General features: G+C 38.7%; 5 protein-coding genes across 7 annotated transcripts; 4 read left to right on the forward strand and 1 right to left on the reverse strand.

Annotated features, from left to right (window-relative positions):
* Nucleotides 1-1,938: 1,938 nt before the first annotated feature.
* LOC140762725 (protein VAPYRIN-like) lies at nucleotides 1,939-3,707 on the forward strand. The gene has a single exon (XM_073100642.1). The coding sequence runs from the start codon at nucleotides 1,943-1,945 to the stop codon at nucleotides 3,554-3,556; it is 1,614 nt and encodes a 537-aa protein (XP_072956743.1). The 5' UTR covers nucleotides 1,939-1,942; the 3' UTR covers nucleotides 3,557-3,707.
* An 826-nt stretch (nucleotides 3,708-4,533) lies between these two features.
* LOC140762726 (uncharacterized) lies at nucleotides 4,534-7,118 on the reverse strand. 2 transcript variants are annotated; one of them, XM_073100645.1, is made up of 2 exons: nucleotides 6,653-7,111; nucleotides 4,534-4,757 (listed from the first exon to the last, which is right to left on the reverse strand). In XM_073100645.1, exons 1-2 carry the CDS (start codon nucleotides 6,968-6,970, stop codon nucleotides 4,749-4,751), a joined length of 327 nt encoding a protein of 108 aa, XP_072956746.1. In that variant the 5' UTR covers nucleotides 6,971-7,111; the 3' UTR covers nucleotides 4,534-4,748. The 2 variants fall into 2 exon arrangements, with proteins under 2 accessions (XP_072956746.1, XP_072956745.1); XM_073100644.1 differs by lacking the exon at nucleotides 4,534-4,757 and adding an exon at nucleotides 4,764-5,774 and having other exon boundaries at nucleotides 6,653-7,118.
* A 3,366-nt stretch (nucleotides 7,119-10,484) lies between these two features.
* On the forward strand, nucleotides 10,485-17,615 carry LOC140762333 (5-methyltetrahydropteroyltriglutamate--homocysteine methyltransferase 2). Of its 2 annotated transcripts, none has more exons than XM_073100068.1 (14): nucleotides 10,485-10,643; nucleotides 13,012-13,365; nucleotides 13,467-13,554; nucleotides 14,259-14,386; nucleotides 14,468-14,659; nucleotides 14,755-14,957; nucleotides 15,036-15,199; nucleotides 15,424-15,504; nucleotides 15,593-15,759; nucleotides 15,851-15,956; nucleotides 16,133-16,383; nucleotides 16,495-16,567; nucleotides 16,693-16,821; nucleotides 16,932-17,615. In XM_073100068.1, the coding sequence occupies exons 2-14, from the start codon at nucleotides 13,016-13,018 to the stop codon at nucleotides 17,298-17,300; spliced, it is 2,301 nt and encodes a 766-aa protein (XP_072956169.1). In that variant the 5' UTR covers nucleotides 10,485-10,643; nucleotides 13,012-13,015; the 3' UTR covers nucleotides 17,301-17,615. The 2 variants fall into 2 exon arrangements, with proteins under 2 accessions (XP_072956169.1, XP_072956170.1); XM_073100069.1 differs by having other exon boundaries at nucleotides 10,501-10,643; nucleotides 13,016-13,365.
* A 135-nt stretch (nucleotides 17,616-17,750) lies between these two features.
* On the forward strand, nucleotides 17,751-19,179 carry LOC140762334 (basic blue protein-like). Its single transcript, XM_073100070.1, has 2 exons — nucleotides 17,751-18,301; nucleotides 18,802-19,179. The coding sequence occupies exons 1-2, from the start codon at nucleotides 18,127-18,129 to the stop codon at nucleotides 19,002-19,004; spliced, it is 378 nt and encodes a 125-aa protein (XP_072956171.1). The 5' UTR covers nucleotides 17,751-18,126; the 3' UTR covers nucleotides 19,005-19,179.
* Nucleotides 19,180-19,729: 550 nt separating this feature from the next.
* On the forward strand, nucleotides 19,730-20,453 carry LOC140762127 (mavicyanin-like). The gene is made up of 2 exons (XM_073099743.1): nucleotides 19,730-19,895; nucleotides 20,125-20,453. Exons 1-2 carry the CDS (start codon nucleotides 19,730-19,732, stop codon nucleotides 20,451-20,453), a joined length of 495 nt encoding a protein of 164 aa, XP_072955844.1.
* The last annotated feature ends 261 nt before the right edge of the window (nucleotides 20,454-20,714 follow it).

A 20,714-nucleotide genomic window follows, 5' to 3' on the forward strand; every position in this document is an offset into this window, starting at 1 on the left:
CAACATTTTCTTGTTTTGAGTTATTATTATTTAAAGGAGACTTCGCAATTGACTGATTGAGTCTGCACTCTTGCGTCTGAACAGGTTGGGTGAATTATAGCCAAATAGATGTCCTTTGGCTGCAACAAGTGTTCTGGAACCATCCTATGATGGTTCTCTAGTTGTTCTAATGTTTCAGTTTTGCAGAAAATGCCAAGGATTTCAAATTTCTATCTCAATCTCTCTTTCATTTTCTATGTTGACTTGGCTCAGATTCAGAGTTTTCTCATAGTATTCACCATTTACTTATGTTGTCATCAATCTTACTGAATTATGTGTTGCAATATATCTGGCTATAACTCCATTAGTTTTCAGTTTTTCACATTGATGGATGACTAAGAGAATTTCGCACATCAACAATGAATAACAATGTGAAAGAAAAGATATTCTCCAAAGTCATAACATGTGCTGGCTCTATCTCATATTATAAATATTTTGACCTGCCTAGCCATTCTCTTCTCTGTCAAAGTTCAGTTAGATATTTATTCTCATTGAACCAACTTCAATAATTATCTACGCCGTTCACACAAGTACAAATATAAATTGGTGTCCTCTCACTAAAGAACATGAATAGTTAATTCTGGGATCACCTGGCATAACAGGGACAGAACAATATATTTGTGATGCATGTACTTTTCCCACAAAGCATATTAACAAATGCAAACATATAGCAACTCCCTAAACCATAACATGATACGGTTCAGTTGAATTAAACTACATGTATATCTTCCTCTCTGCCGTAAAACAGTGATATGACATAGCTGACCAGAAACTAATAGCTGTATTTTACCAGTAGAACTTTTAACAGCTATAAGGTCCTCGCTAACTAGCATACTTAAAACTTATATGATGGTGTTACTATTATTGGTGTTTTTTCTTAGTAATTTGAAAAAGTAATTTTTCAAATTAGATCTTCAATAACGACTTGTTCTTAAGTAATGTTAAATTTTTTAGAGTTACAAAATGATAGAGGAATAACATAGAGCATAAATGCAATTATATTAATTTCATTCACCAGAAGTAGTTAATCTTTCATTATAGAAAAAGAAAGGAAGAACTGAGAGAGAGAGAGAGAGAGAGAGAGAGAGAGAGGGGTTAAGCCCAATTAAATGAAACCAAATCAAATATGATAAGAATATTGACGAGATATTTTGAACGATTCAAAAAGGTGGTGTAAAAGAGTCGTAAAGACAGCAGAAAGTACACTTGAGGGAACATTCAGGTGTTCATTCCAAATCATGTAGGACTCATGCTTATTCATTCTTTACAACTAGAAGCATCTAGCAATAATATATTAGCATGTCACCCCTAAAAACAATGAAGGAAAGAAAAAGAATAAACAACTAGAATAACCGAAACTCATATTTTATCAGTTCAGGATGCACGAATTCAATGTACACTAGAAAGCTCCACAAAATACTAGGAACAAAAGAACAATGTATGTCCACCTTCCTCTAGATCATGTAAACTAACAATTCACAACTCAAAGTCACACTCAATAGTAATAAAATAAAGCTAAGATGCTGAGACAATGATCATATTACTTTGTTTATATCAGTAATTTAACCATTCTATAGAATTGAAAAGGACCTTCAACAAACCACCAACAGAAAATCCATCTAATTCTCCCTTGTAATTTTTATGACAATAGAAGGAAATTTGTATTCTGGATGTGGAATAGAACAAGTCTTCTTGTTCTTGACACCTACCATGTGGCATCCTCTTATTCCGCCGGCCTAAATCCACATCCCCTTTACCTCACATAAAACCATCTCCTTCCTAACACCTACTCTCTTTCATCACCCTCTTCTTAGATGGATTTCCTTCTCAGTTGCAAAAACTAAGATTTATTACAACAGAATTGGAAAGAAAGCTTCAATAAATCATTTCTTCCTTACCTGCAATGGATAGGCTGATAAGCTTGGAGCCATCACGTGAGGTGGCAATCCGAATCGAGCCAGGTCAGAAGTGCTCCGGGGAGGTGACGCTCCGCAATGTGATGTACACCATGCCGGTGGCATACCGGTTGCAGCCAGTGAACAGGGCCCGGTATGTTGTCCGGCCCCAATCCGGCATCATCGCGCCGCTCGCTGCTTTGACGGTAGAGATCACCTATCTTCTCTCGGTCCACTCGCCAGTCCCCGACTCGATCCCCTTCTCCGACGACTCATTTCTTATCCACAGCGTTGTGGTTCCCGGCGCCGCCGTCAAGGACCCCATCTCCGCCCTCGATTCGGTTCCCAACGACTGGTTCACCACCAAGAAGAAGCAAGTCTTCATCGACACCGGGATCAAAGTCTTCTTTGTGGGCTCCGCCGTGTTAACTCGGCTGGTGGCAGCCGGGTCGATGGATTCTATCCGGGAAGTGTTAGAACGCAGCGATCCAACGTGGCGAGCCGCCGACTCTGTCAACTCGACCGGAGAGAGCTTACTGCATATAGCGATTGGCCAAAGCCGGCCGGATCTGGTACAGTTGTTGCTCGAATTCGGCGCTGACGTGGCAGCCCGGAGCCGCGGGAGGACGCCACTCGAGGCGACGGCTGCGGCGGGGGAGGCTCTAGCGGCCGAGCTGCTCCTCGCTCGCGGCGCGGCCCCGGAGAGGGCGCTCCAATTGGCAGCTGCGGCGGGACACGTGGAGGTCGTTAAGCTGCTTCTATCGAAGGGAGCGACGCCGGACGCGGCCGCACTAAGGATAGCGGCGGAGGCGGGGCGACGCGAGGCTGCGAGGCTGCTTCTGTCTGCGGGGGCTGCGGCGGAGGTGAAAACCGGCGTCGACGGAGGCACGGCGCTGCACGCAGCGGCGCGCCGCGGCGACGAGCTGATGGCGAAGCTTCTGGTGGCAAAATCGGCGGCGGGGCTGACGGCGGTGCGGGACGCGGCCGGGCGGACGCCCCTGGAAGTGGCTTCGGAGGCGGGGCACGTGGGGAGGATGCTGGATCTGCTAGGTCTCGGAGATAAGCTCATGGCGGCGGCGAGAAAAGGAGAGATAAGGGCGATTGAAAGGGCGATGGAGAAGGGCGTAGGCTTGGACGGCAGAGACGGGCACGGATGGACGGCTTTAATGAGGGCCGCGTTCAAGGGGAGGGTGGAGATGGTGCGGTGGCTGATAGAGAAGGGGGCAGAGGTGGAGGCTAGGGACGATCAGGGGTACACGGCGCTGCATTGCGCCGTCGAGGCGGGGCACGTGGAGGCGGTGGAGGCGTTGATCAAGCGGGGCGGCGCGGATCCAGCGGCGAGGACGGTGAAGGGGGTGACGCCAATGAGGATAGCGGTGATGCTAGGATACACCGGGATAGCCAGGATATTAGCGCATGCCGGGGCAGAGGAAGAGGAAGAAGAGGCGGTGGCGATGGCGGTGAAGGCGGCAATAAGGAAGAAGGGGGGTGGTGGTGGCGTAGTAGGAGAGGAGAAGGAGCGGGAGAGGAGGAGGAGGAGAAGGGGTCGGGGAAGTGGGAGGAGCGGAAGTGGCAAGGGGTTCGTAATAAGGGAAGAGGTTACTGTTCCGTCTTCTCACTAGTATCCTCTTCTTCTTCTTTTTTTAATTCTTTTTTCTGTGTAGATTCTGTGATTTGTTTTACTTATTTAATTTGCTTTCACAAACTGTGAATTTGAAATTACTAATATCAAATGTAACTATATAGAGTAATTAATTGTTTATCCAGAATAACAATAGAGTAATTATTGTTTTTTTTTCTATTGTCATATCTTTTTAGAGTTACGTAATTATCCAACATTTACATATACTACTGAAACTTCAAACTGATATTCTTTGTCTTCTTTTTTTAATTATGCAAATTCACCCTCAGTAGTATCCCTAAAAAGAAATGAAAGGATCCAACGGCCCTCTAACTAGTTTGCTTTGTAACGATCGTCGAAACCACCTTTTGCTCGGGTGCTTCTTTGCAAGCCCTTCTAAAGACTCCTTGCCAGCCTTTGGAGAGTCAACTCAATTTCAAGACTACTGGGTCAAGCTGTCCGCAAAGCTTTCTACCAGCTAGGGTTGTCAATATATAGGAGAAGTTCTAGCTCGACTTGAGCTTCGTTTAAGCTGAGCCGAGCCTAAACTTAAAATTAAAGTTTTATAAACTCAGTAGATAAACAATAATTCTTAAATCCTATCTGCCGCTCACTAGCTTTGATTAATTTTATTTTTCTTCTAAGTCATCAGCCCTCCTCCTCCTTCGCATCCTGTCCGTGAGGTCCTCAGAACTCCCAGTTGCGGATGGATTGCTTCCCTCCCTCCTATCATCTATCCTTAGAGGATTTCTCCTTCCTTCTCCCTTTTCCTATTGTAAATTTAAAATAGCCCAGCAAACTTTTCTTGAAAAATGAAACACAAAATTAGCATGAATAATATAACTTAAACATGACTGCAGATACATAGTTCTTTCTGCATGGATTGATGTGGAGGAAAATCTTTTCTGCTTTTGTTACTGGGTCTAGAATGTAATGTCGAATATACACATGATTGAAAGTTTAGTGTGCAAGCAGATCTGGATACACATACACACACATTTACTAAGCAGATCAAGTGCAGAGGCAATGACAAAACAAATCTAAGTTATGCAGTATGACCAAATGATCAAAGACATTAATAATGTTTGCTCTTTATGTAGAATGCTCAGTTAAGTTAGCGACTAAGGCCAATGTTCGAGATTACATGACAGCGATTCTCTTTTGGCTGCACAAAACCCAAGGATTGCCAATTCTTACGTATCCTGCAGCACATGCGAGAGAAAATTTAAACCATAATCAATAAAGGATCGAAGTTAATTTTGCATTTTCTATAGAGAACAAAAATTATGCCACGAAAAACCGTCGCTTGTTGAATCACAATAAACTAAAGAAATTAATTGATGCACCATTCACCATGTATCTCGAAGTACAAAATGGAAGAGCAGCTAATTGCAGCAACAAGCATGGTGATCAACATGAAAACACACCTTCAAATTAGTAGAGAAAGCTAGAATTTCAATAGATGCAATTACAAGAACTTGAACGAAGAAAGGAGTGCAATTATGTAAACAAATGACCAAACATTCTTGAGAATTGAGATTTCATAAAAATCCTGCATCATCACTAACTTTTATCCCTTCATCTTTAATCAATTAGATATTCAACCTTCAATACATCACAACTTTATGCTCCACCATCTGTATTTGGTAGCCAATCTCTTTCAATATGCAAAAACATTTAGGTTGAATTATTGAAAGATGCATTAATAATAGTTCCACAAGATGGATGTTCTCTAATAAAAGATGTTTTTTCAACCATATTACTAACTGGAAAATACCATAGCAAATGACAAAGAAATACTGTCAACTAGAATCTGTTAATTTCCTTAACCAGAAAGAAGACGGCCAAGGCACATGCAAAGACACAGAAGTATATTTTAATCTATGTGGCTGTTGAGCTTTATTACATGACCTGTTTGACAGGAGGTGAGTTTTGCTAGTTGAAAGATCAGTATGACTATGAGTATGTACAACCGGATATGTATTCATCACTCTCACTGTTCATGTAAGGACAGGACCAATTCCAAAGATGGAATTGGAGGATAAGTTTGGTCTCACTAGACAATAAATATATGCAGCACTTGTGCTGATTTTGAAACCTTCAAGATCCACAATTATCATTGTGACAGCAACTAGGCATTTAAAACCATCATCATCCTCTATTTTTGATAGTATAGATAGACATGTCAAACAGCTAAAGTAATACCATCACCAACTGACCTGAAACAATAGAAAAGTTTTTAGTTCCAATCACCTTTAGCTTCCATAGATAATCCCACACTTAAATAGAACACAATGAATTCTTCTAAATTAATATTTCCAAAATGAAGTTTAAAAAAATGGACTTCCTAGTGTCCTCCCACAATCTTATTGAAGATCAAGGATTTGCATATAAGAGAAGTGTGAGTCAGTACACTAATTATCAATTAAGCTACCTAAAGCCCAATAGCTTAGTTGTCATGCACTACTTTAAGATAGCTCAAGATGGAAAATTAAAGAGAAAATTACCTTATGTTCACTGAAAATGAAAGTGCAGCAAAGAAATGAGTAGCTCAAAATTTCAGGTCGTCGAAATAAAAGGCAAATAAGAAAAGAGTGCATTAGTTTAGGATACTATCCTAGAACAATGCATACGAAGTAATAGAAGTAAACAATGCATGCAAACTCCTATTCTTGACCTACTACTTATCTCCACAACTCAAGTTCAGTTTCAGGATAATAAGTTAATAACTGAACTCCAATCATAATCAGGTAGGACAATCTGCTATCTGCTCAAAGTCATTTCTCCCAACTATTCATCCATATATTGCTGAAGTAATTCAACCAATAATTACGTACCTGATTAGCTAGATATAATGACTTCCATTCAAATAACGAGCCCAAACACCACGTTTTCCTTTTTCTTCAAATATACCAAAATTTTGATCTTATATCGTTGTGATAAACTGATAATTTACTGTTGGCGTACAATCAAACAACATTTTTGCATAAATCTCGAAACTAACGCCCATGGCTCGAACTTACTGGAGTTGGAAATTGAATCCAAACAGTCAAACAAGACGAGATGAGGCTTAGAAGTAGGGTTAGGGTTTCCTTACCGGAGATCCTAGGACGAGGAGGTGGCGCTCCAATACGAGTTCTTGGAGGCGGAGGCGATTCGCTCGGAGGCGATTCCTCACGACGTCCATGGCGGCTGCCATCTTCCTGAGCCGATCCCTCTCGGCGTAGGACTCCGCAAGCCGGCGTCGGAGGGCGGCGGCGCGAGCCCTCTCCCTCTCCAGCGCCACCATCGACTCTGCCAGTCGATCCCTCGCCGCCTCCAGGTCGGCCTCCTCCGCTCCGGCGATCCGGGCCCTCCCGGCTGGGGGAGAAGGCGGCTGCCGCATGGGGTCTCGGAGATGGTGGCCCTGGCACATGGCTTTGTTCGGTAGGAAGTGGAATTGAGAATCGATCGTATGAAGACAGGAAGTGGAAAGGCCTGGGGGATAAAGGATGTTGCTCGGGATCACGAGGGTGAACTTTGTCTTCACGACAAATAAATGTTGAAGAAGGGAAATGAAGCTAATCTCCTTTTATAATCTTCATTTTGACCTTGGACCTAATAATGTTATTCCTCGGCTTATATCTACATTATTTAAGGGTGTAACCTTATCCAATTCGGTGAGATATGTAATTATGTATAAAAATTGGATTCACATCTATTTAGCTCGGTCGAATTGAGATTCAGATTCGAATTCAAATTAAATTTTAAATAGATAGGTAATTAAAACTCGAATTGAATCCAAATTTGATCAAATAATGGATCGAATTTGGATTCCTGGTGAACAACTATTATACTAGAAAAACATATAATAATTTTATTATAAAACAACAAGTTATAATTTTGCACCAATTATAATAATTTAATAGCTAAAAAGTATCGCATAATATTTTAATTATCTTACTAAGAATGACACAAGCTTAATATATTAAGCAAATATAATAAAAGTATGGAAATGATTGTTCGAGACTAAGATTATTCATACTATATAAAAATTAAAGTAATCTAAGACTTTTATTTATATAATTGAAGTGTTTAACTACATCACAGTTGTCTACCAACAAAACAAAATTAAATATTCAATCGAGCTTTAATGAATCCGGATCTACTAGAATCTCATAATATAATTTGAGATTATTAAATAGATTGAAAAATTGAGATTCAAATTGGATTTTTGAATTCAAAATGGATTCGGTGACAGATAACTTAGATCCCCTTGCACACCTAACATGATTATATTATTAATATCATCCTCACTATTAGTTGGCTTTACTAACATCAATCATATTCTCATATATTAATGGATAAGTTTCAAATTACCCTTTTATGCTTTTGTCCTTATTTTGTATAACTTAACGTGAAAATACTGAGAGGTGTACATTTCTTAGAATAATAAGACATGGGATTAGAATTTTCTTTCAGTCCTAGTTACGTCTGAAATCGCTGTATTAATTTAACCCCAATATCTATGGAAGGATACAAAAATAGAGCAATTTAACATGAACCGGAGAATATGATGGCAAGATAATGTATAAGATACTTATTCTGTCATATTATTTATGTGATTGTCGACAAATCGATCTATACATATGATGGATTTTCAAATAAATAATGGAAAGCTTTTAACACAGAGTTTCATTCATTTATTGAACACTACCTGATACAAAAAATGAGAGGGTAAGTAGGATGAAGATCCTTTTTAATACAAGCCTCATAGTAAATAACACTATAATAGAAATAGGATATTGAGTTTTTGACACAAACAATATACAAAGTAAAACCCAATCACGGAGGATTCATGTGAACAAAAAGTCTGAAGTTAGCATATAGCTCTGTTATGACATGACAGTTGAAGGATATACAGATAGAAAAGAAAACGCTCCAAAAGTAGCTATCTCCTAACGAAGAACTAGATAGAAGGAAGCATAATGCAACATGTTGAGTTACAGATCCAATGACACATCGGCTCTGAACGAAAAAGGCAACACAAAATAACCTAACTCCCATATTATAACCAACAGTAACCTACCATTTACACCACATTCACTTATTGATAATATAACGATAAATATTGACAACCATGACGAGACAAGCTAGAGGTGAGTGGGTAGCCTAACCCACACCCCACCCTCTAGATCCACTCTGGAGGGATATAAGCTAAGCAACGCCGAGCAAACAAGTTAGGAAGTAGAGGGATAGAGGGAAGAAGATAATGGTGGTGGCATTGATGCAACTAATAAAGGAAGGAGAAGGGTGCAAGCAGAGAATAGGAGATAGGCAATGCCAAAGGATTTGTATATAATTGGAGAGAGGTGGGGTAGAACCGATGACGACGAATATAGTGCTTGAGGTGAACTGGTTATAGAGAAGGTTGATGATGGTGAATGCAACGAAGGCATTGAGAAAGAGAAAAAAAAAAGATAAAGAGAGAGAAAAAGAAAATGAAAAGTCTCAGAGATAGGAAAGACTTAACTAGAAAAGAGAAGATGAAGCAAGCCACCATCAGTGGCGGCAAGAAATACCCTTAAGGAGGAAAGAAAAAAAAGGCTAAATATATACGACATTTTTTCTATCATAACACAAAGCTAGGCATATAACGTTTGGGATACCACAACATTTAGAAACTCACATTTCTTATGAACTTATTGTCCGTTAGCATACTCAAATTACAAATCATTTTCTAAGAAAAAATCTTTCTAGTTCAAAAAATATTTACCATTCTTAATTTTTTTTTCATCCAAATATAACAAAGAAGACATTTTCTATCATAAATAAGTTGTTAAATAATCAAATTGACCCCCATCATATCAAAAAACAGACTGTATTTGTACGAGAGTAATTAAATTCTCTTAAATAACTAACTAACAGTTACTTAGTGCGGACCATAGAAAAATATAATTAATGCTTCGGTTTACAATAAGTTGGGCTAAACTAAGAAAGTGAAGTATTAAAAAAAATTTAGCCGAAAAGACAACTAGTATACAGGCGTTCTTTCGAACTACGAGGACATGCCATACTTGATGCTTCACATAAATGCAATGGTTGGTGAAGACATTTGACAGGCCTACGGTCAACCGGTGGAGCCAAGAATTTAATTAGGAGAGCCAAAATGCCATCTGACAAAGTAATCTAATTAAAAATATAAACTGAGTGCATAAATTTTTATTAATCGATACATATTTTATTACAATGGAGTACATATAATCTATATGTATTGACATACATTAAAATTTATTATTATAAATTAAAAAATTAAATCTAATTAAATTGTAAACACTCTGATTTTTAGACTTAAAAAGTAATTAGTGCTATTTTAAACAAAATTATACCGATGGGCTCCACCATAGATCACCAACCTCACCGAAAAGTAGGAACACCTAACATGTATGCCCTTTTCTTTCCCATGGGGCCCATACAATGGACAATGTGATGCATCATAAGAGAGATAGTCTCATTTTCACCCTCTCTTTTTTAAGTGCGAGAGAAGGAAGGAAAGAGAGTAGCAAAAAGTAGCTTTCATGGTTGTTGAGATAATGGAAATGAGGCAAATTGATATTAAATAAAGTTTAGGGGGTAAAATAATTTTAGTTCAAAGTACAGAAGATAAAAATATATTTAATTATTTTTTAATTGATGCTAGAAGTATCATATAACGAACCACAACTTCCAATTAAATTTTTTTTTAAATATTATATAATTTGAAGAGTGAGCTGAGGAGAGAAAAATGCGAGGTTTATGGTTGAATAATTAATCCTCACCAAACCCCGTTTCACCTAACCCCTCGTCCCTTTCCTAGTTCAATATTTTCCCCACGACTACTCTAATTCCAGAACTTAAGTCGAGGACTCAGAATAGTCCGGATATGGTTATTCGTCCCGCAATACGCGATTAAGATCTGCTGCTGTTGTTGTTACATACCTCAGCTATCCACCCACCTCCTTATTCCTCCATTTGTCTATAAATACACTTAAACCCTCGCCTTGTCTCTCGTGCCTCATCCTACTATCTCGGCCTTCCTCTCCTCGGAACCGCTTCCTTCTCCTCCCAAAGTAAGCGCTTTCACATCCTCTTCGCCCGTCGTGATCGTTTCCCTATTTATTAGTATCTTCTCCTCCATTTCGTACTGCTAGAGAAGTTTATCTTGTGGTTAGATCGGATCTACGGGTTATTGTATCCTTGTTCCTCGATTGTAGCAGTAAGTGCGATTCTATTGTGCTTGTTGAGCTCAGATCCGCTGCCTCTACGGCAGATCTGGAGTCGTCTCTTGGTTTCTTTTCTTTTCTTTTCTGGATATGGTTGCTTGTTCGAGCTTAGATATGTAGTTGTGGATGCTGGACAAGTGTTGGTATTGGCTACTGAATCGGGCGTTTGGCTGTCTCTTGATCAGATCTGAAATGTTTTTGAAAAGCTTTAGGTCCGAGTTTTATACTGCTGTTTGATTGATAGATTCGTGTTCTGTTTTGGCGTTCTGGTTGTTGCACCAATTAGATTGGGTTCATTTTTTTGGGAAGGGTCAATCTATCTTATTTAACTCGTGCTGTTCTTAGGTGATATGTAATTATTGGATCTGAATTTATTTAGTTTGAGTTGTCTATCTCTCTGTGTTTAACATTTTAAATCAGTTCATACTTCCTACATTGTAGCTATCATGTAGAACTATATCTTTCTTTCTAAACTGCTACATTTTTATGGCTTTATATGAAAGACATCTGAATCATTAGGGCCATCTTAATGGCTAGTTCCTTGTTTTCAATATGTCATATTTTGATACATGTATTTATGTTTCTTTTTTTTTTTTTTTTTGGGTGATTAGTCATCTTTTCTATGTGCTTCCTCTGTGAGGTATTGATAGTAGTCTCTTATTTGACAAGACAAAGATTTAATGCCTTCTACTGCAGTAAAAGTACAGTGGATACTGGATACCACTATAGAGTGCTTATATAATTATATCTGATCTATTTTGCCAACTTTCAACCTATGTTCTTTTTTAATTATATATATCATAAGCATGTTCTACATCAGAGGCACCTAATTAATTGGAACTTTACTCTATACATGACCATTTTTTCATTAAGAGGGAAAATTGCCTGAGACAGATAATACCTGGAAAGATCCATGTTGTCTTCTTTAATTAATTGAGTGATGCTTTGTTGTCTATCTCTTGACATAGATCTCATATACTCTGTTTTCACTGTTACATGATTTGTTTTTCTGCAAATGTTAGTGCTGAAATATCTTCAAATGTTATTTTGTGCAGTGAGTAATTAGTTTATAATATGATGATATAGATGGTTGAGTTATTTTCTAAGTTGTGAAGATGTATATTCTTGAAGTGTATGATAGTTGTTGGTGAAACTAGTAAGATTCAAAATATCCTCTAGCAAAATCTGAAATATCCTGAATCCAACATACTAATCGTGATACCAATTAAAATTCTGGGGTAGAGGAGAAGCAAAACTAATAGGTCCAAAAGAAAAACAAAGGGCAATAGTTTTTTAACGTGGAAAATCTCCCTCGTGATAGAGAGGAAAAATCATTGATCTGATCACACATTGATCAATCTATTCTATAAAAAGAAATAGATACAAGATTCTCTTATAGTCCTCACATTGGACACCACATCGACTGATTGAAATTTGTCTCTTGCTTACTGGAAACCCGTGATCAATTATTGCCTATTCAAGTAGATTGCTTCCGATTAATGTCGTCCAACTTGGATCACCCATGTCTCACTATGTTGAGATGCTAAAGTTAAAGTGCCAATGGTGGTTGATGTAGCTTCTTCAAATTGCTTCAAGACATACGTAGAAGTAGACGAGCACACAGAGGAAAAAAAAAACTTCTCACACTTGATAGGTAGTAGGAAAATTTTTAAATAACAACATACATTTTCATGTTGTTAGGAAAAAGAAGGGTCTGATTACAAAATCCCTAAAGATGAGATATTAATCGAAAAATGATGAAAATGTAGGTTGTTAGTTGAAATTTTTCCTAGAAAGTAAGCTCCTTTTCATGATATGATCTTCTAGAAGGAATGTGCCTCAAGCATTTACCATATCCTATATTGTACAACTTGAATTCAAGTGTTATTATCCACGAGTTTGCCATTAAATAAGTGCACTAACAAATTCTTATTATGGATCAGGAATGATACTATGTGTTGTAAATTGAATCTTTTTGTCCATTGAAGACTATATGCCTTATTAGTGTATGCCATTTGCATTGCGAGGGTATCCAACAATGTGTGATGCCATCTTTCTATGTAAAAGGAAAAAAATCTTATTATGGATCATGAATGGTACTATGTGTTGTAAATTGAACCTTTTTTGTCCATTGAAGACTGTATGCTTTTTTAGTGTATGCCATTTGCGTTGCAAGAATTGATGATGTGAGTTGATTTATTTTACTTTTGCATAGAAAGATGGCGTCACACATTGTTGGATATCCTCGCATGGGGCCAAAGAGAGAGCTCAAGTTTGCATTGGAGTCCTTTTGGGATGGAAAGAGCAGTGCCGAAGATTTGCAAAAAGTTGCAGCAGATCTCAGGTCTTCCATTTGGAAGCAAATGGCCAGTGCTGGGATCAAGTACATTCCTAGCAACACCTTTTCATACTATGATCAAGTGCTTGATACTACAGCCATGCTTGGTGCTGTCCCTGACCGATATTCATGGGCTGGCGGAGAGATTGGATTTGACACCTATTTCTCTATGGCTAGAGGAAATGCGTCAGTACCTGCTATGGAGATGACCAAGTGGTTTGACACCAACTAGTAAGCCCACCATCTACCTACCATGCAGCTTGCACCTACTATGAACTCTCTCTTTTTTTTCTGTGTAGTTATTTTCTGATAACTTTATCATGTAATTCCAGCCATTTCATTGTTCCTGAATTGGGCCCAAACACAAAATTCTCCTATTCTTCCCACAAGGCTGTCTTGGAATATAAGGAAGCAAAGGCGGTATGGGCTTGGAATTTTGTTGGATTTTATATCTCTTGATATATTAATGTTCTTGATAGATGAATTGGTTTACTTTTAGCTTCATTGTTTTGTATTTGGTATGCAATAAAGTTCTGCTTCCTACTTCTCTAGTTTGTAGAGTAGATGTAGCTACTTATTAGCCGATGTTGATGTGTCTTACTTTTGAGTTGTTAATGTTATAGGGAAAGGACACTTTCATCTTAGAACTAGCAGTCGTTGGTGATTGCTTTACTGGTATTACAGTGTTAAATGATTACTTTATTTCAATTCCAAGTTGGAATATGTATCACTATTGGAATTCTGTGGCAATATATCAAAATCCCGAGAAATGAATTGGAGTAACTATTTGCTTATACACAACATATCTAGTCAGGTCAATCAATTTTAGCCTTTTAGGTTCCAACTAACAATAAATATGAATTCAAATGGGTGCTGAATTTCTTTTGGTTTATTTGATGATTAAGTGACAAGTTATCTACTTGCAAAACACACTACTTCTTGACTGCCCAAGATGAACTCTTCAGAGACCCAATTATGAAAGTTCTCTGTAGGATGCAAGAAATATTTAATCTTTCTTGCTGATATTTAGTAAGGGTTAGTGGTACTTTTCATGTGTAGATAATTGTATGGATGTTTCATTATCAAAACGTTTCACTTATAGTTTACTTTCTCATATCATGCAGCTTGGGATCGATACAGTTCCGGTGCTTGTTGGACCTGTAACATACTTGTTGCTCTCAAAACCCGCAAAAGGTGTAGAAAAATCATTCTCTCTTCTTTCACTGCTTGGAAGCATTCTTCCTATCTACAAGTATGAAACAAACTCTCTCTGGTTGATTCTACCTTCCACCTTTCTTTAATTGTTGATAAATCATTATGCGATAACATGCAGGGAGGTTATTGCTGAGTTGAAGGCAGCAGGTGCTTCATGGATTCAGTTTGATGAACCTACCCTTGTGAAGGATCTCGATTCTCACCAATTGGCAGCATTTTCCAAGGCATATTCGGAGCTTGAATCATCATTTTCTGGATTGAATGTGCTTATTGAAACCTACTTTGCTGATCTTCCTGCAGAAGCATATAAGTAGGTTTTTGTCTAGGTTAACATACTTTATTGTGCTTGGAGTTTGAGTTCACATTGTGTCTTAACAGTTTATTCAAATATTCTGGTAATTTCAGGACTGTCACCACCCTGAATGGCATCTCTGGAATTGGATTTGACCTTGTTCGTGGAACCAAAACACTTGATTTTATCAAAAGTGCAGGCTTTCCTACTGGAAAATACCTTTTTGCTGGAGTTGTAGATGGGAGAAACATTTGGGCCAATGATCTTGCTGCCTCTCTTAGCACTCTTCAGGCTCTTGAGGCTGTTGTTGGCAAAGGTATTCATGCTTACATGCTTTCCACTTTCAAATGGGCTTCTTGAAACACGCTGATGATGTGCTTTATTTGCTCTTCAGACAAGCTTGTGGTTTCAACTTCCTGTTCACTCGCGCACACTGCTGTTGATCTTGTAAACGAGACAAAGTTGGACACTGAAATCAAATCATGGCTGGCCTTTGCTGCACAAAAGATAGTTGAGGTGAATGCACTCGCGAAGGCATTGGCTGGTCAAAAAGATGAGGTATGGTTTTTAACATTTGACAGATGGTCTCCAGTATTAATCATCTTAGTAGATAAGAGTGGATGTGGACTTAATAGCTGTAACCAGTTATATGATATGCTTTATTTTGATAATTTGCAATTCTATCATGTAACATCTTACTTTAATTACTTATTGAGGATCCTTTTGCATGTTGGGGTAATTGAGTACCAATTTTTTGTCTCACAATTGACCACCATTGCCAGGCTTTCTTCTCAGCAAATGCTGCTGCTCAGGCTTCGAGAAAGTCATCTCCAAGAGTGAACAATGAAGAAGTTCAGAAGGCTGTAAGCAGTGATTACTCTGTAATTTCATTTATAGTTTAAGGAAAGGTGTTTTACAAATACCAATCCAGCTGTCACTGGAAATTTTCAGGCTGCTGCTTTGAGGGGCTCTGACCACCGACGAGCTACAAATGTTACTGCCAGATTAGATGCGCAGCAGAAGAAACTTAACCTTCCAATTCTTCCTACCACCACTATCGGTTCATTTCCCCAGACAATGGATCTCAGGAGAGTGCGACGGGAGTACAAAGCAAAGAAGTGGGTGATGGTTACTTGTGATTTATTTTATTTGTTTAGTGACTCTATTCTTCTTAGTGTTGATACATAAGCATCTCATCCATTATGCCAGAATCTCTGAAGAGGAATATGTGAGTGCCATCAAGGAGGAAATTAACAAGGTTGTCAAGCTCCAAGAAGAACTTGACATTGATGTCCTGGTGCACGGAGAGCCTGAGGTGAGCATTGTTAATTACATTCCGTTATTGCTTCAATCAATGTCCTACCTTTTTGGAGGCCAATTAAAGCTTGAGCTGGTCTTAGACAACTATATTGTTTCAGACTCTGTACTTAATGAGCAATATGTATAGTTGTATACTACACTTGCCCAACTTAATCTGATGCTTCCATGCAGAGAAATGACATGGTTGAATACTTTGGGGAGCAACTATCAGGCTTTGCATTCACAGTTAATGGTTGGGTACAATCTTATGGATCACGATGTGTTAAGCCACCCATTATCTATGGTGATGTTAGCCGCCCAAAGGCTATGACTGTTTTCTGGTCGTCAATGGCACAAAGCATGACTGCCCGACCAATGAAGGGAATGTTGACAGGTCCTGTCACAATCCTCAACTGGTCTTTTGTCAGGAATGATCAACCAAGGTAAGCCCAAAATTACCTATTTGCTCAACACAGTAGTAACCAATGCCCTAGAAATTCGGGTAGTATTCAGTTTCACAGGAGAAGATAAAAGGGTCATCTACTTGTCTACAGGTTTGAGACATGCTATCAGATAGCTCTTGCAATTAAGAAAGAAGTTGAAGATCTGGAAGCTGCTGGTATTCAGGTCGGTCTTAATATTCGTTAGAGATAAACCTGTCCTCTTAAAATTTTATCCATCAGTAAGATATTAATATGTTATAATTTGTCTATCTTTTCTCCTAAAATTTTCTTTTGTTGAATGATTGGCAGGTTATCCAAATTGATGAAGCGGCTCTCAGAGAAGGTTTGCCTCTTCGCAAGTCAGAGCAGGCTTTCTACTTGGATTGGGCTGTCCATTCCTTCAGGATCACTAACTGTGGAATCAAAGACACCACTCAGGTAATTTTCCTAGAATAGAATTATCTGAATATTTTGTTGTGAAGTTGGAGTTGCCAAGAACAACTAGAGTTCATTAATAATGTCTACTGCTTATAACTATCCTCGTACAGATTCACACCCACATGTGCTATTCTAACTTCAATGACATCATCCACTCCATCATCGATATGGATGCTGACGTGATAACGATTGAGAACTCTCGTTCCGATGAGAAGCTCCTCTCTGTTTTCCGCGAGGGAGTGAAATATGGTGCTGGAATCGGACCTGGCGTATACGACATCCACTCTCCAAGAATTCCGTCCACTGAGGAGATTGCTGACCGCATTAACAAGATGCTTGCGGTGCTCGAGACTAACATCCTGTGGGTAAATCCTGACTGCGGGCTCAAGACTCGTAAGTATGCTGAGGTCAAGCCTGCTCTTACCAACATGGTTTCGGCAGCCAAGCTCCTCCGCACCCAGCTGGCCAGTGCCAAATAAGCATTACCAGTTGCTGGAGTTCTTATCAAAAGAAGAGATTCTCCCATTATTCCCAATAATCATGGGTCTCTCTGTATGCTTGTTCTGGCTAAGATATTAGGTTTCTTTGTTGTGATTGTTTTTATCTTCTTGCTTCCCTTTGGGTTGTGGAGGTGGTTGTCAGTTGTGCACTGAGTTCAGTCCGGAATGGCAAGGAAATAGGATGACTGGGTTCACAAAATAATGGAAATGCCTATAAGCTTTCTTTGATCTGACCCAATAGAGGAAGTGACTTGCAACTCTTAATCAATATATCGGACCTGAAATTCTATTTGACTGGGTGTGTGTTGATCTCTATTTACTCTTGATCTAACTGGCATGTTCATATATCTTCTTTCTTTTCATCATATGTTTATATGTAAATCAGGCATGCAAGTTATCCAGAGATTTATCTTCTAGACTTGGACGATGATCTCTCAGCAGCAGCTCCTACCGATGTCTAAGCCAAAGCCAGGCCTTATATTTTGATGGAGCAAGAGACTCTCAAACATACCTGCTCCGCATGTGAAACTTTTCGCCTACATACTACCTAACCAGCACCTGATAGTTAAGAAATGAAATTTCGCATCATACCTTCAACTAAATCACGAGATTGGTTTGCTGCCATGCCAAATCCATGCTAATTGCATGATTACCAGAGCCAGACTTGTACCTCGAAATTATTTTACCCCTAAACTTATCCTATATATATATATATATATATTGGCCTACCCAAGAGCTTGTTCGAAGAGAGACCAATTTGATTACGCTGCAGTTCGGTGTGAAATTTATTTTCTTTTCAGCTTCGATGCTGCCAATAGAGGTAGTGAAGGTATCATTCATGGTGTTCCTGCTCGTTGGTGCTCCTCGGATTGCTTCTGCAGTGCAGTACACTGTCGGAGATGGGTCGGGTTGGGTATACAGTGGGGTCAATTATACAAGTTGGGCCATTGGTAAAAGGTTCCAAGTCGGTGATACACTGGGTAAGTTGTTTTACCAATTCTTTTGATTCTTGATTTAGAATAAGTATAATAATGAAATATTTGTTTCATAAACACGACTATAAAGAAATTTACGACATTTTCGTGAACCATGTTAGATGTTCATGGAGTTTTTTCACATAAGCTAGAAATAATTTTGTGAAACCATGGGCTAAAAGCAAAGACCCGCCAGGTTTAGGCCTTGCTTTTATAGGCTGATTTGAGAATAACTATCGATTATAACATTTCTTTAATAGATGATGCACTGGTAGACTAATCAAAAGCAAAACAAAAGTGCTATGTGGCCCGATTAATGGGTTAGACAATTGTGTTAACTCTTTTTAAAAAATAAATTATAATAAAAGACTTAAATTATACACATCAACAGAGGAATTTAGATCCATCTAAGTAGTGGCTATAAATGAGAAGGATATAATATCAATAAGTTAGTTGAATTGGATCTTGCTTGAACTCCATTGACATCTACCTGTAATTTTTTTCAGTTTTCAATTACACAAATGGCACTCATGATGTGACAGAAGTCGGCGAAGCAGGCTATTCCCAATGCATAACGTCGCCGAATTCTGGAGTCCTAACCAGTGGCACTGATGCTGTCACCTTGGGCTCAACTGGACCCAAGTGGTTCATCTGTGGATTTCCAGGCCACTGTGATGCTGGTCAAAAGCTAGCCATAACTGTGGTATAGAGGTTAGAGAGCAACACTGGGTGGGAATTTGAGAGAATTTATATAGGTTTGTTTGAAAATTTATTTTTACTCCATAGTTGTTTGGTCAAAATTTAATGTATTTTTAAAAGTTTATTTATGACACTTAACTCCCCTTATAGTTCTGAAATTATTGTAATAATCTATGCTAATTCGTTTTTTGTAGTGTAAAACACAAAGGTACTCTCTATTAATTCATAGTAATCAGTTAAAAATAATTATTATGCAATTTAAATGTCTTATACTCCATTTGTTTCATATATCTCTTATCACCAAGATTTGGAGATTAATAGAAATCCGTTTTCACTTGCACCTAAATCAAAACTATACAGAGGTTTATATTTCATAAATAAAAATACCAAGGTGCAAGTGATAAAATGATTAGTATAAACAACAAAGGCCGACCAACATCAACAACAAGGACTCAAAGCTTTTCATAAACCCAATTATGTATATTACATTGTGAATTCCATCGTTAATAACGATCCTGTAAACTTATTCTCTCTTCTTCTTCCACTAGTTGTCAAGACATAGAAACTAATTAGTCTTGCCGTCCTCAGCCTGCTGAGATGTGAAAAGAATAAGGACTGTGCATTAAGACCTCTATATATACACATTGCTCCTCCAATTGCAACCACCACCACTAGCTAACAGCGAGAGTCCATTGGAGCCTAAATCATTCCTTTGGGCAATCAAGAAAAGCTCCAATGGCTTCTAAGCAACTAGTCATCGTCCTCGCCGTCGTTTTGGTTGTTCTCCCAGCAGTAGTCAGAGCCACGGACTACGTCGTCGGCGACGAGAAAGGTTGGGGTTTGGAAGTCAATTACACTGCATGGGCTGAGACCAAAGAATTCAGAGTCGGTGACACAATATGTCAGTCGAAACGTTCTCAAATCTTTTTAACTTTCTCTACTCATATTATCAACGATAGAACAGTTTTCAATCCATATACAATAGAGTTGTTGATATGCAAAAATTCTTTATTGCTTTTAGCATAGCAATGGCATATCCTTCTTAATTAATTTGTATCACAACACGAAACAGAATACTCATCAGCTATGGTAAATGAACTAACTTGTCGAATTAACTCTACTGCATGCAGTGTTCTCTTATGCTTCGGGTGCTCACAATGTGATTGAAGTTGGTGGCCCAGATTTTAGAGCATGCAATGTACCACAACCTGCAGCAGCAAACGCTTTAACCAGTGGAAGTGATGTGATCACACTTACCAGTACTGGAAGGAGATGGTTTCTGTGTGGAAAGGAAGGCCATTGTCAGAAAGGCCAGAAGGTTCTGATCCCTATTAGAGAAGCCCTTGCTTCGCCTCCTCCGATACCGCCTACGACGAACGGCGTCGTCGTGGGTTTCCCCTACCAAGCCCTGATGGTGGCAGTGACGGCAATGGCAGTGGCAATGCTTGCAATGATCTGAGAAGAAAGTGTGTTGGGTCCTAAATGTTTCTCTTATATATCCTAGTCATATGTTTTGCTTCTATCTTTTAATTTTAAAGTAAGGGAATAAAAGTGCAAGGAGAGTGATTGATTCTTAAAATTGTTCTACTCGTTGGTGGGTCTTGTTGATCTATTATCAGTAGTTCTTGGAACGTGTGTTACTATTCTTGAAGGTATGATATGCCCATTATTGATATGCTATATATTGTCTTTAGCTAACTAAAAATTAATATCACAGTCT

This window comes from Typha angustifolia, chromosome 7 (assembly GCF_048772165.1).
Source record: "Typha angustifolia cultivar Huaian chromosome 7, ASM4877216v1, whole genome shotgun sequence".
Classification (NCBI taxonomy): Eukaryota; Viridiplantae; Streptophyta; class Magnoliopsida; order Poales; family Typhaceae; genus Typha; species Typha angustifolia.

Bases quoted from the DNA above. Each gene is read 5' to 3' on its own strand.
- LOC140762725 (XM_073100642.1), top strand. From the start codon at position 1,943: ATGGATAGGCTGATAAGCTTGGAGCCATCACGTGAGGTGGCAATCCGA.
- LOC140762726 (XM_073100644.1), bottom strand. From the start codon at position 6,970: ATGTGCCAGGGCCACCATCTCCGAGACCCCATGCGGCAGCCGCCTTCT.
- LOC140762333 (XM_073100068.1), top strand. From the start codon at position 13,016: ATGGCGTCACACATTGTTGGATATCCTCGCATGGGGCCAAAGAGAGAG. The intron at 14,387-14,467 runs GTATGAAACAAA...GATAACATGCAG, and splicing joins AGCATTCTTCCTATCTACAA to GGAGGTTATTGCTGAGTTGA. The intron at 14,958-15,035 runs GTATTCATGCTT...TTTGCTCTTCAG, and splicing joins TGAGGCTGTTGTTGGCAAAG to ACAAGCTTGTGGTTTCAACT.
- LOC140762334 (XM_073100070.1), top strand. From the start codon at position 18,127: ATGCTGCCAATAGAGGTAGTGAAGGTATCATTCATGGTGTTCCTGCTC. The intron at 18,302-18,801 runs GTAAGTTGTTTT...AATTTTTTTCAG, and splicing joins CCAAGTCGGTGATACACTGG to TTTTCAATTACACAAATGGC.
- LOC140762127 (XM_073099743.1), top strand. From the start codon at position 19,730: ATGGCTTCTAAGCAACTAGTCATCGTCCTCGCCGTCGTTTTGGTTGTT. The intron at 19,896-20,124 runs GTCAGTCGAAAC...TACTGCATGCAG, and splicing joins CAGAGTCGGTGACACAATAT to TGTTCTCTTATGCTTCGGGT.